At 34.0% G+C, this 16,827-nt stretch overlaps 2 protein-coding genes and 2 long non-coding RNA genes across 6 annotated transcripts in view; 3 read left to right on the top strand and 1 right to left on the bottom strand.

The window, feature by feature from the left end:
* The window catches only part of LOC135741095 (uncharacterized), a 34,022-nt gene that overhangs the window by 2,068 nt on the left and 15,127 nt on the right, over positions 1 to 16,827 (top strand). The gene's annotated exons all lie outside the window — the stretch shown is intronic.
* LOC135741107 (uncharacterized) lies at positions 212 to 1,333 on the top strand. Of its 2 annotated transcripts, XR_010529332.2 has the most exons (4): positions 212 to 581; positions 664 to 810; positions 900 to 961; positions 1,039 to 1,333. It is a non-coding gene; the product is annotated as an uncharacterized lncRNA (long non-coding RNA). The 2 variants fall into 2 exon arrangements; XR_012335974.1 differs by having other exon boundaries at positions 217 to 810.
* Positions 10,419 to 11,730, bottom strand: LOC135741106 (uncharacterized). Of its 2 annotated transcripts, XR_010529331.2 has the most exons (4): positions 11,171 to 11,730; positions 10,942 to 11,088; positions 10,791 to 10,852; positions 10,419 to 10,713 (listed from the first exon to the last, which is right to left on the bottom strand). It is a non-coding gene; the product is annotated as an uncharacterized lncRNA (long non-coding RNA). The 2 variants fall into 2 exon arrangements; XR_012335968.1 differs by having other exon boundaries at positions 10,942 to 11,726.
* LOC135741098 (single-pass membrane and coiled-coil domain-containing protein 3-like) lies at positions 13,809 to 15,708 on the top strand. Its single transcript, XM_065259763.1, is given in 3 exon segments — positions 13,809 to 13,942; positions 14,991 to 15,542; positions 15,544 to 15,708. Coding segments are annotated over 2 exon segments (684 nt in total). The 5' UTR covers positions 13,809 to 13,942; positions 14,991 to 15,008; the 3' UTR covers positions 15,694 to 15,708.

The following is a 16,827-nucleotide window of genomic DNA, read 5'->3' as shown; positions in this document are numbered from 1 at the left end:
CGTTGACAGGTCGTGTTTTATGACCCTTTGACAGGGGGGCGGGACCATCAATCAAAATCTGTACAAGTTGTCAACTTTAGACAGAAAGTATTTAATGGTTTTATTGCCGGTCATTTAGAGTGATTGTTTTTCCTGAGTGTGTTTTATGTCAAGCGTATGGTGTCATGTTTAATGACGGCTTGTGTTTGTGACATTTGCTATCTATCACCCCTCCCTTTTCGACCCGTGCGCTTCTCACCACTGCGTGTCACACAGTGATGTGTGTGTTGTTGAATCTAAAGTTTTGCAACATCAAAAGTTTATTTAAAGGCAATCACTAATTATATATATATATATATATATATATATGTATGTATTAGATGTAGCTGGTTAAACTTAAAGGCCGATATTTTCTATCGAACTAGTCTATTTTCTGTTCAGACACAAAGTTTTCTGATGCTGATATTATGTCAGTGTGTGTTTGTGTGGGGGTCGTGTGCTGTAATCTTTGAAAGTTTATGACCGAACCTTTATTGGGGAGCGACAAGAGATCTCCCGGACTCAGTTTGGATGGAGCAGAGCTGTTATACTCAAGTCTATTGGTATGTATGTGTTTCGCTGTGTTCGTTCCAGTATTTTGTCTGATTTATTTAAAAACTAAAAATTCGATCTCTGGTATTGCAGCGAAATTGTCTAAACTGGTATTAACTATTCCTGGTAAATCGCGGACAAGAGTGGCCTGAACAAAAAAGTCAGCCCGAGACTAGAACCTCCCGCAGCGTAACAAGGAAATCTTGGAGCAAAGAGACGCCGAGTGGCTCGTGTTGTGCGGTGTGTATTTATTTAATCCTGTTACAATAGATTTAAACAAACTGGTTTGTTTTAATATTTTCTAATAACATGTGTTATCTGTTTTAAAGGTTTGGATATCTGCTGCAAAGCGAACGTTGTGTGTACTATTGCAAAATAGCGGATCTCCCCGGTACGTTTATGGTGCATAAGAAAAAGTTTGCTTTATTTAGATATTTGTCCTAATAACTTGTTTTTATCTGTTTACAGGTTAGGATACAGACCACAACGCTTTGGACGTATCTTTAAAAAAGAGAAAAATCAGAGACTTTTTGGATTTGTCTGGGGACATTTTAAACATTTTGTGTCAAATTGGATTTAAAACATTTCGGATACTGGATACCTAGTTTGATTTGTCCACAGATCTTGTTTAAGACGTTTTCACCTCATTTTAGGGTTTATTTTTAATTAAAGGCTTCTTAAAACATGTATGAAAATGTGTATATTATACAATGAGTCTTATATTGTCTGCTCTGACAAAAATAAATTATTATTTTAGATCTTAGGTCAAATGACTGCGTGTGTTTTATGTCAAGCGTATGCTGTTATGTTTAATGATCGCTCGTGTGTGACAGCTCGTGTTTTAGCATTCGATGTCAGCTCTCACCCTACCTCCCTACTGTCTCACAAGCCATGCATTCATTCACAGGGGTGCGTGTTGTAAAGCGAGTAAAGATTTCTAAAACCCAACGTGGGTAAAATAATTCCCCATTACGGGGGTCAAAAAAGTAAATGTTTATTTTAGATTTAGACAAATCATGAACAATGTTATAATTAAAACTTTTGTTTGTAACATCACAAGTTATTTAATTAAATATTCCGTATACGTGTATAGTTTAAGCAATGACCTGAGCCATATCCTTCGGCGCCGTCAATACTACAATATTTATACGATAGTCTAAACTAAATAAAATTTTTAAACGGTTTCAGGAACTCCGTGAATCTTTTCATAACCTGCTCTATAGTTTCACGCGTATTAAAGAGCCGGCGGTGCCTGACAAAGCGTCGGGTGATTGTTATCTGTCATTTAAAATAAAGTTAATAAATGTAATTCTGTCCACTATGGCAAAATAGGAGTTTATTTTAGATTTAGGGGAATCTTTAACCAAGGCTCTGATTAAGACATATGTATACGTGCACCGATGGTGACAGAGAAACTTATAGCTGACGTTAATAAACTTTTTAAATGTTTTTAAGACGTCTACAACTCATTTTAGGGGTTTATTTTTAATTAAACGCTTCTTAAAACATGTGTGAATAGGTGTATATTATACAAAGAGTATTATATTGTCTGCTCTGACAAAAATAAATTATTATTTTAGATTTTAGGACAAATGACTGTGTCTATCTTATAAATACAACTTGATATATACGTTTGTTTTGTCAAGAGACTTTTTTAAAGTCACGCAAGAATAAAATCTTTTAGTTGTAATTGGTTAACATTAAATGTACTATTATCTATTTAACTATAAGCTATATTTTTCTGATCAGATATTTTTCTGTTTCTGATGATGGTCTTATAACAGTGTGTGTGGGATGATGATGGCTGTTCACAGCAGGTGGCGGGTTGTAAACTAGGATCTTTTTAAAACTGTAGTGGTAAAAATGTAATAGCACACTGACAAAAATAAAGCATTTGGTTGTAACAAATTATTTAATGAAATATTCAGTATGTGTATAGCGATGAACGATGTCAAAACCCCAGTAGGTCGACATTTCTTTAGACTAAATCCTATTTATTTTAAACTATATAAAAGCTGATTCGCTTCACGAGATCTGTGAATCATTTCAAGCAGGGGGTTCTGTTCAAGCCATTAAAGATCGGGGGCTCCGGCGTTTACAATAGAACATACACGGATGCGGGGACATGGGCCATTAAGAAACTTTTAAACGATTAAAAACATATTCATATCATCTTCTGGGTTTTGTTTTAAATTAATGACATCTTAAAACCAACTGGGAATATGTGTTTATTACACAATAAAATTTAATTCTGTCCGCTCCGGTATAATAGGGGGTTTATTTTAGATTTGGGACTTTTTTTAACCAAGTCTCTGATTAAAACACGTGAATGCGTGTACCAACGTTGCCAGAGAACGTGCGCTGAGGTGCTCTTATGGCGTTAAGAACCTTTTTATTGTTTAAGACATTTTGACCCCATTTCCTGGTTTTGTGTCCGCTGTGGATCCCAACCTCTATGTGTTTATTATACAACAAATGCAATTCTGTCAGCATTTCTAGTTTAGAACGCCTCTGATTTAAACATGCGGGTTTTAAAATGAAACGGCCATGTGACTTTTATGACAAAAGCTATTCGATCTTAATTTTTTTGTTTTAACATCCAAAAGTTTTTATACACATTCCATAATTAAACATCTAGGTGTGTATGAGTAAGTTTATATCTAATGTCACACGAGCAGCACCAAATCGCGCTTGTGTCTCTGTGTGTGCATCCAGGCTGTTTATGTGGGGGCGTGTTTATGAGCCCGTGTCTTTGCAAGGTGTGTGTGCGTGTGTGTGTGTGTGTGTGTGTGTGTGTGTGTGTGTGTGTGTGTGTGTGTGTGTGTGTGTGTGTGTGTGTGTGTGTGTGTGTGTGTTTGCATGGTGGTCTATGATGTCTCTGTTTGTTACTAAAGTTTTGATATTAAGTCTGTGTCCTCATTGACAATAAGTATGGGTTTTTAGATGTAGGCTTCATTACACAGATACTCATTAAATCATGTTATCCATTATTTGCGATTTAAAGAAACTTAAAAGGTTTAAGACATTTTATCTCACATTGTGGTGTTGTTTTTTAATTAATGTAACCTTAAACCCCTCTGTTATCCATTTAGGGAACAATAAAATGTTAGCAAATATTATTTATCAAAGTTGACGATGTTATAAGCCAGGATGTCACTAACGTGACAACAAACATTTATTTAAAGACAAAACATTTTAACAAAATTGCCATGGCTTACAGAGACACACTAGACTTAATAATAAAAATAAAAATATACTATTCGAACATCCTAACCTGATATTAGGTTAGATTAGGTTTAAGGTCAATCAGAGTCTTTAGCTTTACAACTTACAGCACAAAACCCCCCCAATGACAGGATTTTTATGAAGTGGAGCAGACCCTTGGTATGCCTGTGGGGTTAGGTTCAACTAAGGTCAACATCTATCAGTGCATAATAAGCAAACATGAAATTATATTTTACCTATGGTTTGTTAATGATGTTGCTAGGTTCGCGTATTTTTGCTGAAACAAATTTTTCTTTTCAAACTTAGTTAGGATACACATGTTTGTCGCCTCAAACACCTGATCAAAGTTTTTTCTTAGCTAGCGACAACTAATGTCTGAGATTTTGTAAATTCAACAGATGTTTCTTACTTGTGTATTTTCTTAAACAAACTTTTCTTTACAATCTTAGACAGTCTTCATACGTTTGTCTTTCGATAAGTTGTTCATAGTTTTTCTTCGATAGTGTCAACTCATGTCTGAGATTTGTAAATTTCATCAGATGTTCTTACATGTGTATTTTCTAAAACAAATTTATGCTTTTCAAACTTAGGTAGTCATCATACTTTTGTCTTTCGATAAGTTGTTCATAGTTTTTTATGTGGTAGTGTCAACTTATGTCTGAGATTTTGTAAATTCATCAGATGTTTCTTACGTGTATATTTTCTCAAACAAACATTTTTTTGTTTTCCAAACATAGTTAGGATACACACTTTTGTCGCCTCAAACACTTGATCAAAGTTTTTCTTCGTTAGCGACAACTAATGTCTGAGATTTTGTAAATTCATCAGATGTTTCTTACTTGTGTATTTTCTTAAACAAACTATTCTTTTCAATCTTAGACAGTCTTCATAAGCTTGTCTTTCGATAAGTTGTTCATAGTTTTTCTTCGCTAGTGTCAACTCATGTCTGAGATTTGTAAATTTCATCAGATGTTCTTACATGTGTATTTTCTAAAACAAATTTATGCTTTTCAAACTTAGGTAGTCATCATACTTTTGTCTTTCGATAAGTTGTTCATAGTTTTTTATGTGGTAGTGTCAACTTATGACTGAGATTTTGTAAATTCATCAGATGTTTCTTACGTGTATATTTTCTCAAACAAACATTTTTTGTTTTTCAAACATAGTTAGGATACACACTTTTGTCGCCTCAAACACTTGATCAAAGTTTTTTCTTCGTCAGTGTCAACTAATGTCTGAGATTTTGTAAATTCATCAGATGTTTCTTACTTGTGTATTTTCTTAAACAAACTTTTCTTTACAATCTTAGACAGTCTTCATACGTTTGTCTTTCGATAAGTTGTTCATAGTTTTTCTTCGATAGTGTCAACTTATGTCTGAGATTTGTAAATTTCATCATATGTTCTTACATGTGTATTTTCTGAAACAAATTTATGCTTTTCAAACTTAGGTAGTCATCATACCTTTGTCTCTACATACATTTGTTCAAAGTTTCTTGTAGCTAGTGTCAACTGATGTCTGAGATTTTGTAAATTCAACAGATGGTCTTACGTGTGTATTTCTTAAACAAACATGTTGCTGTTCAAACTTAGGCAGAGGTCATACGTTTGTCTTTTCATAAGTTGTTAATAGTTTTTATTTGTTAGTGTCAACTAATGACAGAGATTTTGTAAACTCATCAGATTCAAACAAAACTCATTCATTTCTGTAGTTTATGTAACACCTTGTCAAACTCTTAAAGGTAGTACTAACTGTTTAAAACAACAATGCAAAGTATTTTAGATTTACTTGATAAATCTTTTACATCAAAACAAACTAGGATAGCAATATGTCTGAAACTGTAACAGGTGATACCACCAATAGCGTGTTGTACATAACAAAGTCTGCAAAATAATAAAGATTGATTAGGTTTTTATTTAGTAAACCTTTTAACATAAAGTGTAGAGTCTTTTGTATGTAACAACAAAGATGCGATGAAACAACGCAAAACAAGAGAGGATGCGTTTGTTAAAACACATATAAATTAAGATGCATACATCTACAAATGGGGCAATGTCTTTAATCTATTGGTCCCGAATTTAGATGCTATACGGGCAAACTATTTCAAACATTGCCCCATTTGTAGATGTATGCATCTTAATTTATATGTGTTTTAACAAACGCATCCTCTCTTGTTTTGCGTTGTTTCATCGCATCTTTGTTGTTACATACAAAAGACTCTACACTTTATGTTAAAAGGTTTACTAAATAAAAACCTAATCAATCTTTATTATTTTGCAGACTTTGTTATGTACAACACGCTATTGGTGGTATCACCTGTTACAGTTTCAGACATATTGCTATCCTAGTTTGTTTTGATGTAAAAGATTTATCAAGTAAATCTAAAATACTTTGCATTGTTGTTTTAAACAGTTAGTACTACCTTTAAGAGTTTGACAAGGTGTTACATAAACTACAGAAATGAATGAGTTTTGTTTGAATCTGATGAGTTTACAAAATCTCTGTCATTAGTTGACACTAACAAATAAAAACTATTAACAACTTATGAAAAGACAAACGTATGACCTCTGCCTAAGTTTGAACAGCAACATGTTTGTTTAAGAAATACACACGTAAGACCATCTGTTGAATTTACAAAATCTCAGACATCAGTTGACACTAGCTACAAGAAACTTTGAACAAATGTATGTAGAGACAAAGGTATGATGACTACCTAAGTTTGAAAAGCATAAATTTGTTTCAGAAAATACACATGTAAGAACATATGATGAAATTTACAAATCTCAGACATAAGTTGACACTATCGAAGAAAAACTATGAACAACTTATCGAAAGACAAACGTATGAAGACTGTCTAAGATTGTAAAGAAAAGTTTGTTTAAGAAAATACACAAGTAAGAAACATCTGATGAATTTACAAAATCTCAGACATTAGTTGACACTGACGAAGAAAAAACTTTGATCAAGTGTTTGAGGCGACAAAAGTGTGTATCCTAACTATGTTTGAAAAACAAAAAATGTTTGTTTGAGAAAATATACACGTAAGAAACATCTGATGAATTTACAAAATCTCAGTCATAAGTTGACACTACCACATAAAAAACTATGAACAACTTATCGAAAGACAAAAGTATGATGACTACCTAAGTTTGAAAAGCATAAATTTGTTTTAGAAAATACACATGTAAGAACATCTGATGAAATTTACAAATCTCAGACATGAGTTGACACTAGCGAAGAAAAACTATGAACAACTTATCGAAAGACAAGCTTATGAAGACTGTCTAAGATTGAAAAGAATAGTTTGTTTAAGAAAATACACAAGTAAGAAACATCTGATGAATTTACAAAATCTCAGACATTAGTTGTCGCTAACGAAGAAAAACTTTGATCAAGTGTTTGAGGCGACAAAAGTGTGTATCCTAACTATGTTTGGAAAACAAAAAAATGTTTGTTTGAGAAAATATACACGTAAGAAACATCTGATGAATTTACAAAATCTCAGACATAAGTTGACACTACCACATAAAAAACTATGAACAACTTATCGAAAGACAAAAGTATGATGACTACCTAAGTTTGAAAAGCATAAATTTGTTTTAGAAAATACACATGTAAGAACATCTGATGAAATTTACAAATCTCAGACATGAGTTGACACTATCGAAGAAAAACTATGAACAACTTATCGAAAGACAAACGTATGAAGACTGTCTAAGATTGTAAAGAAAAGTTTGTTTAAGAAAATACACAAGTAAGAAACATCTGTTGAATTTACAAAATCTCAGACATTAGTTGTCGCTAGCTAAGAAAAAACTTTGATCAGGTGTTTGAGGCGACAAACATGTGTATCCTAACTAAGTTTGAAAAGAAAAATTTGTTTCAGCAAAAATACGCGAACCTAGCAACATCATTAACAAACCATAGGTAAAATATAATTTCATGTTTGCTTATTATGCACTGATAGATGTTGACCTTAGTTGAACCTAACCCCACAGGCATACCAAGGGTCTGCTCCACTTCATAAAAATCCTGTCATTGGGGGGGTTTTGTGCTGTAAGTTGTAAAGCTAAAGACTCTGATTGACCTTAAACCTAATCTAACCTAATATCAGGTTAGGATGTTCGAATAGTATATTTTTATTTTTATTATTAAGTCTAGTGTGTCTCTGTAAGCCATGGCAATTTTGTTAAAATGTTTTGTCTTTAAATAAATGTTTGTTGTCACGTTAGTGACATCCTGGCTTATAACATCGTCAACTTTGATAAATAATATTTGCTAACATTTTATTGTTCCCTAAATGGATAACAGAGGGGTTTAAGGTTACATTAATTAAAAAACAACACCACAATGTGAGATAAAATGTCTTAAACCTTTTAAGTTTCTTTAAATCGCAAATAATGGATAACATGATTTAATGAGTATCTGTGTAATGAAGCCTACATCTAAAAACCCATACTTATTGTCAATGAGGACACAGACTTAATATCAAAACTTTAGTAACAAACAGAGACATCATAGACCACCATGCAAACACACACACACACACACACACACACACACACACACACACACACACACACACACACACACACACACACACACACACACACACACGCACACACACCTTGCAAAGACACGGGCTCATAAACACGCCCCCACATAAACAGCCTGGATGCACACACAGAGACACAAGCGCGATTTGGTGCTGCTCGTGTGACATTAGATATAAACTTACTCATACACACCTAGATGTTTAATTATGGAATGTGTATAAAAACTTTTGGATGTTAAAACAAAAAAATTAAGATCGAATAGCTTTTGTCATAAAAGTCACATGGCCGTTTCATTTTAAAACCCGCATGTTTAAATCAGAGGCGTTCTAAACTAGAAATGCTGACAGAATTGCATTTGTTGTATAATAAACACATAGAGGTTGGGATCCACAGCGGACACAAAACCAGGAAATGGGGTCAAAATGTCTTAAACAATAAAAAGGTTCTTAACGCCATAAGAGCACCTCAGCGCACGTTCTCTGGCAACGTTGGTACACGCATTCACGTGTTTTAATCAGAGACTTGGTTAAAAAAAGTCCCAAATCTAAAATAAACCCCCTATTATACCGGAGCGGACAGAATTAAATTTTATTGTGTAATAAACACATATTCCCAGTTGGTTTTAAGATGTCATTAATTTAAAACAAAACCCAGAAGATGATATGAATATGTTTTTAATCGTTTAAAAGTTTCTTAATGGCCCATGTCCCCGCATCCGTGTATGTTCTATTGTAAACGCCGGAGCCCCCGATCTTTAATGGCTTGAACAGAACCCCCTGCTTGAAATGATTCACAGATCTCGTGAAGCGAATCAGCTTTTATATAGTTTAAAATAAATAGGATTTAGTCTAAAGAAATGTCGACCTACTGGGGTTTTGACATCGTTCATCGCTATACACATACTGAATATTTCATTAAATAATTTGTTACAACCAAATGCTTTATTTTTGTCAGTGTGCTATTACATTTTTACCACTACAGTTTTAAAAAGATCCTAGTTTACAACCCGCCACCTGCTGTGAACAGCCATCATCATCCCACACACACTGTTATAAGACCATCATCAGAAACAGAAAAATATCTGATCAGAAAAATATAGCTTATAGTTAAATAGATAATAGTACATTTAATGTTAACCAATTACAACTAAAAGATTTTATTCTTGCGTGACTTTAAAAAAGTCTCTTGACAAAACAAACGTATATATCAAGTTGTATTTATAAGATAGACACAGTCATTTGTCCTAAAATCTAAAATAATAATTTATTTTTGTCAGAGCAGACAATATAATACTCTTTGTATAATATACACCTATTCACACATGTTTTAAGAAGCGTTTAATTAAAAATAAACCCCTAAAATGAGTTGTAGACGTCTTAAAAACATTTAAAAAGTTTATTAACGTCAGCTATAAGTTTCTCTGTCACCATCGGTGCACGTATACATATGTCTTAATCAGAGCCTTGGTTAAAGATTCCCCTAAATCTAAAATAAACTCCTATTTTGCCATAGTGGACAGAATTACATTTATTAACTTTATTTTAAATGACAGATAACAATCACCCGACGCTTTGTCAGGCACCGCCGGCTCTTTAATACGCGTGAAACTATAGAGCAGGTTATGAAAAGATTCACGGAGTTCCTGAAACCGTTTAAAAATTTTATTTAGTTTAGACTATCGTATAAATATTGTAGTATTGACGGCGCCGAAGGATATGGCTCAGGTCATTGCTTAAACTATACACGTATACGGAATATTTAATTAAATAACTTGTGATGTTACAAACAAAAGTTTTAATTATAACATTGTTCATGATTTGTCTAAATCTAAAATAAACATTTACTTTTTTGACCCCCGTAATGGGGAATTATTTTACCCACGTTGGGTTTTAGAAATCTTTACTCGCTTTACAACACGCACCCCTGTGAATGAATGCATGGCTTGTGAGACAGTAGGGAGGTAGGGTGAGAGCTGACATCGAATGCCAAAACACGAGCTGTCACACACGAGCGATCATTAAACATAACAGCATACGCTTGACATAAAACACACGCAGTCATTTGACCTAAGATCTAAAATAATAATTTATTTTTGTCAGAGCAGACAATATAAGACTCATTGTATAATATACACATTTTCATACATGTTTTAAGAAGCCTTTAATTAAAAATAAACCCTAAAATGAGGTGAAAACGTCTTAAACAAGATCTGTGGACAAATCAAACTAGGTATCCAGTATCCGAAATGTTTTAAATCCAATTTGACACAAAATGTTTAAAATGTCCCCAGACAAATCCAAAAAGTCTCTGATTTTTCTCTTTTTTAAAGATACGTCCAAAGCGTTGTGGTCTGTATCCTAACCTGTAAACAGATAAAAACAAGTTATTAGGACAAATATCTAAATAAAGCAAACTTTTTCTTATGCACCATAAACGTACCGGGGAGATCCGCTATTTTGCAATAGTACACACAACGTTCGCTTTGCAGCAGATATCCAAACCTTTAAAACAGATAACACATGTTATTAGAAAATATTAAAACAAACCAGTTTGTTTAAATCTATTGTAACAGGATTAAATAAATACACACCGCACAACACGAGCCACTCGGCGTCTCTTTGCTCCAAGATTTCCTTGTTACGCTGCGGGAGGTTCTAGTCTCGGGCTGACTTTTTTGTTCAGGCCACTCTTGTCCGCGATTTACCAGGAATAGTTAATACCAGTTTAGACAATTTCGCTGCAATACCAGAGATCGAATTTTTAGTTTTTAAATAAATCAGACAAAATACTGGAACGAACACAGCGAAACACATACATACCAATAGACTTGAGTATAACAGCTCTGCTCCATCCAAACTGAGTCCGGGAGATCTCTTGTCGCTCCCCAATAAAGGTTCGGTCATAAACTTTCAAAGATTACAGCACACGACCCCCACACAAACACACACTGACATAATATCAGCATCAGAAAACTTTGTGTCTGAACAGAAAATAGACTAGTTCGATAGAAAATATCGGCCTTTAAGTTTAACCAGCTACATCTAATACATACATATATATATATATATATATATATATAATTAGTGATTGCCTTTAAATAAACTTTTGATGTTGCAAAACTTTAGATTCAACAACACACACATCACTGTGTGACACGCAGTGGTGAGAAGCGCACGGGTCGAAAAGGGAGGGGTGATAGATAGCAAATGTCACAAACACGAGCCGTCATTAAACATGACACCATACGCTTGACATAAAACACACTCAGGAAAAACAATCACTCTAAATGACCGGCAATAAAACCATTAAATACTTTCTGTCTAAAGTTGACAACTTGTACAGATTTTGATTGATGGTCCCGCCCCCCTGTCAAAGGGTCATAAAACACGACCTGTCAACGGGGTGGGGGAGGGGGTCATAAAAGTTTGACGAATGGTGGCCCGTTACAACTACTCAGGCGAAATCTGAACTACCTAATTTTTCACATGTTTGCAGAAAATGGCTTACCCAAAGAAAGTCACTGGGTTTTCACGCTATGACCCCTTTAAATGTCCTGCACTGAAAAAAAGATTTATTCAATTTACTCTATTTTTTTTTTTAAGGTAAGTCGTCACAATCAATTAATTAAAGCTACATTTAAACAAACAAAAAATAGAAATACGAAACAAAACAAAAAAACTTTTGTTTAACTGTAGCTTAAATTAATTAATCGCGACCACTTACCTTAAAAAATTGAGTAAATTGAATGAATAACTTTTTTCAGTGGGAAACTGCCCCATAGTGTGTGGAATCTCTTTTATAGAAAAAAACTTTGAAAACAATATTTAACCTTTTGCATGTTGTTGTAGGAGTCCGCTAATGCAAAAACATTTTTTACATTTTGGTAAGTTTTTAAAATGTTGTAATATTACAGCATTGGGCCTTTGGTGTAGCAGAATTGCTGTGATTTCACTCACTGTCTTAACAAATGTTAACAACATCTACCTGTAAGAGTTACTCTGCAGGGTGTACGGATTATGTAGCCCAATAATAGTATCCTATATATCCATATACATAATCACACAATACATAATAACCAGACAAAACCATATTTTTATGAAAAATCATTTATTATAAAAATATACTCCGTTTGTATTTACAAAACCAGATAAACTGAAAGAAAACTGGTATTTACTGTGTTTACAGACATGTTCAATGATAGTAATCCCATTTTGTTGTTTATGAAAACTTCTCTCTTTTGGAAACTGTACTCATTGGTGTTATCTGTCAGAGCCGTGATCATGTCTTCTGACGCAAACCTTCGGAGGTACTTCAGTGGTATATAAAAGGAGATGGCATCATTATTGATGCCAGTAACAGAAATATTAGTATTGAGACTGATAAAATCCTTGTTCAGACAGTCATACCTGTCATGGGGCAAGGTCATGTTCTTGAATGGGTTGGTTTTGTTGCCGTCTTGTCAACATAATCAACATATGGGCATCACCACATTCCTCCTCATCAGTTATATCAGAGTCCCATTTCAAAGTCACTTTTTCCAATTTTGGATGATATAAATGACATCATACCACATTGTAGTTCTGAAAAAAAAAACACACTGATTTTTCCATGCTTATTCATCTTAATGCAAATCAATTCCAATCACATTCATACATTTCAAAGGATTCACACATTCCACAGAATTCACACAATATTGTCTGGCAAGCTTACTGTCCTATAATGCTAATATCACCTATTCCCCCCACCGCAAGTTCCAGAAAATTATCACCTGTCCCTCGTGCAGCAAATAGATATTTGAGCAAAAAAAACCCAGACAAGAAAACAGGACTAAGTATATTTTATGAACAATAAGATACAGATAGTTTCAAATATTGCTACATAAATACTTTCAAACTCTCAAATATATAATTTATTTACTTTAAACATATTTAATCATCTTAAAACTTAGATTAAAACCCAAAATGGTATCAAAGACATTTAACATCAATATTATATTTTGTTGCTACAAAAAATGATTAAAAAAAGTAAATTTTTAACAGTTTTAAAGTACAGCAAATTCAAGGTGCACAGGTCAATTTTTCTACCCTACAGACCCAACATTGTAAAATTACAACAGGCATCATAAGCTCAAAATCTTATATAATCAAAACATTCGGCTGTATCTTAAAATCTACATGAGCTAGACAGATAACTGATTACAAAAAAAATATTTAGGCATTTGACTATACGTGATTGTTGATTTATTTAGGTTGTTCTTTAAGGCAGGTTTTGTAAGTTCACGGCCTGGAAAACAAACCAATTTACAAAGTCTACCATTCAAAATCATTGCAGGTTTAAACATTAGGACTTTTTAGTTGTGTAAATGTGAAGAGAAAAAAACATACAGGTGTACTATGTTGGTTCAGCAGCGAGTTAATTTGTTGTTTAGGAAACGCACCCCAGTTCAGTTCATGGATCTCTCTCCTAACGAGCTGATGATCTGAATCAGGTGTGTTAAATAAAGGAGACACACAACATGTAAAAAACACTGATCTAAACCACCAGCAGCACAAACTACACCAGAGATCTTTAGTTCTTCAGAACAAACCCAGGTGAGCAAAAATAAGTTTTTTATGTATTGCTTAAAACAGGGAAATGTAAACAATTCAACAGTAAACATTCTTTGTTTTAAAATCATAAATATAACATCTAAATGCATTACATTTAAAACAATATTAAATGTTGACTAAATAAACATATGTTTATTTCATAAAAGGAACCCTTGTGATATACTGTCAGGATCGAACACACTGCAAAAATGCAGTATTTTGTCAACTCAACATATATTTTGTGTTACTTAAATTAAGGCTAACGATTTCAACTTGTTTATGTTAAGTTATGTCAAGTACAAAACTTGAAATATTAGGTTGAATTGACTTGCAAAGCAAGTTGTTTTAACTTTATGCATTTATTGCATTTTTTTTTACATTGCAGAGATTTAAAGAAATATGCCCAGAACATTAGCCCCTCCCACCCCCAGGAGATTTTTGTTCTGCAGTTGGGATTGTCATAGTGAAAGTGTTATTTTTTGTAATGTGTACAAATTTGGGAAATATGTAGGGGTGAGCGAGGCACAAACTAACGCGGGGTTAATTGTAGCAAAGTTTCTTAAAATATTTATACAGGGCCGAGCAATCTGTGCTTGTGGTCTTTTTCTCTTACTGTCACAAGATCTCCTGTGAATATGTGAAAGTTTTGATGTGTTTCGGTTAAGATCATAGACTCTAAAAAAGATGGCCGACGGCTGTTCGCTCTTCCATTGGTGAAAAGTGAAGCCGTCAGTGGCCCGATACGGCGCTGACATTTTGGGTCTTGAGTCTGCGCAGTAGCGATTTTGGGACCATTCCTGCCCAGTAGTGAGCAGGAAGTAAAGCCACGATTACAAAGTCTGCTCTTGCAGAATGCCCACAGCTGTCAATCATTACGTGACACCACTGTTTTTATTGCATTAAATAACTAACTAAAAACAAACTTATTTTGAAAACAACCGCTTGAATTTACTTCAACGTGATAAAAACTACAGTAAATGACATAAGAATCTTTGATTGTCTTTAGACTGTAATTATATAATCCTTAATTCATTATCTCTCTTTTTTCAAGACTCTGACACAAAGCACAATGAATTTTGCTGATTTCTTCTACACTGAAAATCCTAAAATGAGGGAGACGCTTATCCGCAAAAGTCAAGAGATTGCAGAACTGATGAAGAACAACTTCAGAGCAACCAACCAACTCATTGATGTTCTGCAAAAACACTTAGGATTGCGCTTCAATAAAATCACCCTGAATGAGAGCGCTACTGTTAAGGCCAACTGCGATGTATTAATTCAACGCATCCGTGAGATCCAGGATCAGCTAGAGAAGATTGACAAGGAGCTGATGTAGATGCTGGAACCTGACTTATATGAGAAACTGAAGAAATTAAATCTGTCTATTCCTGAATGTGCAAAAGTTTCAGGAGTTCTTCGTGGAATTCAGTTTGGTGTTGCATTCCGTGCAACCCCTTTTGTAGTCGGTTGGCTATTTCAAATGATACCGACTCTGGCAAACATATCGGGCACATGTGGACTCATTGCAACAGGGTTATTAGGCTGTGTTGTCTTTGGGGTGCTATTCATGGGGATCGATATGATCTTTCAGGGCATTCTAGGCGGGAATTGAGCGTTGTCGGCATAAGCAAGCTCTAAAAGAGTATGAAGATGCTTTAGAGGATTTCAGGCCGGCTTCTGAAAAATATCAAGATGGCATAATCGAAGTCAAGTTGACTATTCAACTTCAGGAGAAACGGAACTTATTTTCTTAAACATCAGCATCATTGGCTTTTCTTGTATGATTTTGTTTTGTTTTGTTTTGTTTATATTGTCAGAAATGTTGGCTTGAATAATAAGCAAGCAAGCCAAACCTACTGCATGACTGTTAAAAAATATCTGAGTTTAAGTTTAAATGAACAATTTAGTAAATATGTGAAATGTAGACAAACGCTTATATTTGAATACTTAAATAAAAGCACAAGTGTTATTTGCACTAAACATCCATGAATACTTCACAGATAATTAAACAGTTAGTAAATGATTATATAATTTATAATCAACTTGGATGAAAGTTTAACAGTGCCACTGTAGACAAACTTTCCCTGCCAAGAGCTAAAAACTTTACATTATAATATAACAGTATACAGTCACTTCATGTTTGAGCATTTGCCCTGGTGGTGTCATCAGACTCTTTGTCTCAGAAATGATCTTCCTCTTCTCTCTTCATCTCTTAATTTTCTGACTGTTTTACAGTACTGTACTGTTTTACACATATTGTAAATATATCTTAGCAACCATCCAAAGCACCTCGAGATCTACCTTAGCAACCACTATAGTATCTACCTAGCAAGCGTTCACAACAGCGAGCATTTTAGGATGTGGTGAGCCATTCAGATCAGACTGATGGTGATGACGATGATCGGCATGAGTTTCTCGCTGCAGATGTGTCTATGAAACCGAGGCTTGTGTAGCCCCATCTGTACTGGATTTATTTGGTAAGTTATTTTTTGTAACCGTACTGCAGCACCACCTTAAAACATTCATATACACGTAACTGAGAGAGATTATCTGATATTAACACACGAGTGTTCATGTACGTAATTATTCAGATCAAAGCAGCAACATGAGGATTATTCAGATTCAGCTCTGTAAGTTTATTAAATTTTTAAATATTTGTTTTATTTTCACTGTTTAATGCATTGTTAATATTTGTATTGTGGCAGATTTTTATACAAATTATTTACAGTGAATTTATACATTTTAGTCAGTCCATGTGTTATTATAAATGTGTGTTTTTCATGTTTTTTTATCTTGTAGATGTGTTAATGTGGTGTCAAGCTGCAGTTACTTTAAATCGACTAACAGATTTGGGACAAAATGTGACTATAAACTGTGATCTGGACTCA

Source organism: Paramisgurnus dabryanus, chromosome 24, assembly GCF_030506205.2.
Source record: "Paramisgurnus dabryanus chromosome 24, PD_genome_1.1, whole genome shotgun sequence".
Lineage (NCBI taxonomy): Eukaryota > Metazoa > Chordata > Actinopteri > Cypriniformes > Cobitidae > Paramisgurnus > Paramisgurnus dabryanus.
The sequence above is the reverse complement of the archived record's forward strand: the minus strand, read 5'-3'. Positions and strand labels throughout refer to the sequence as shown.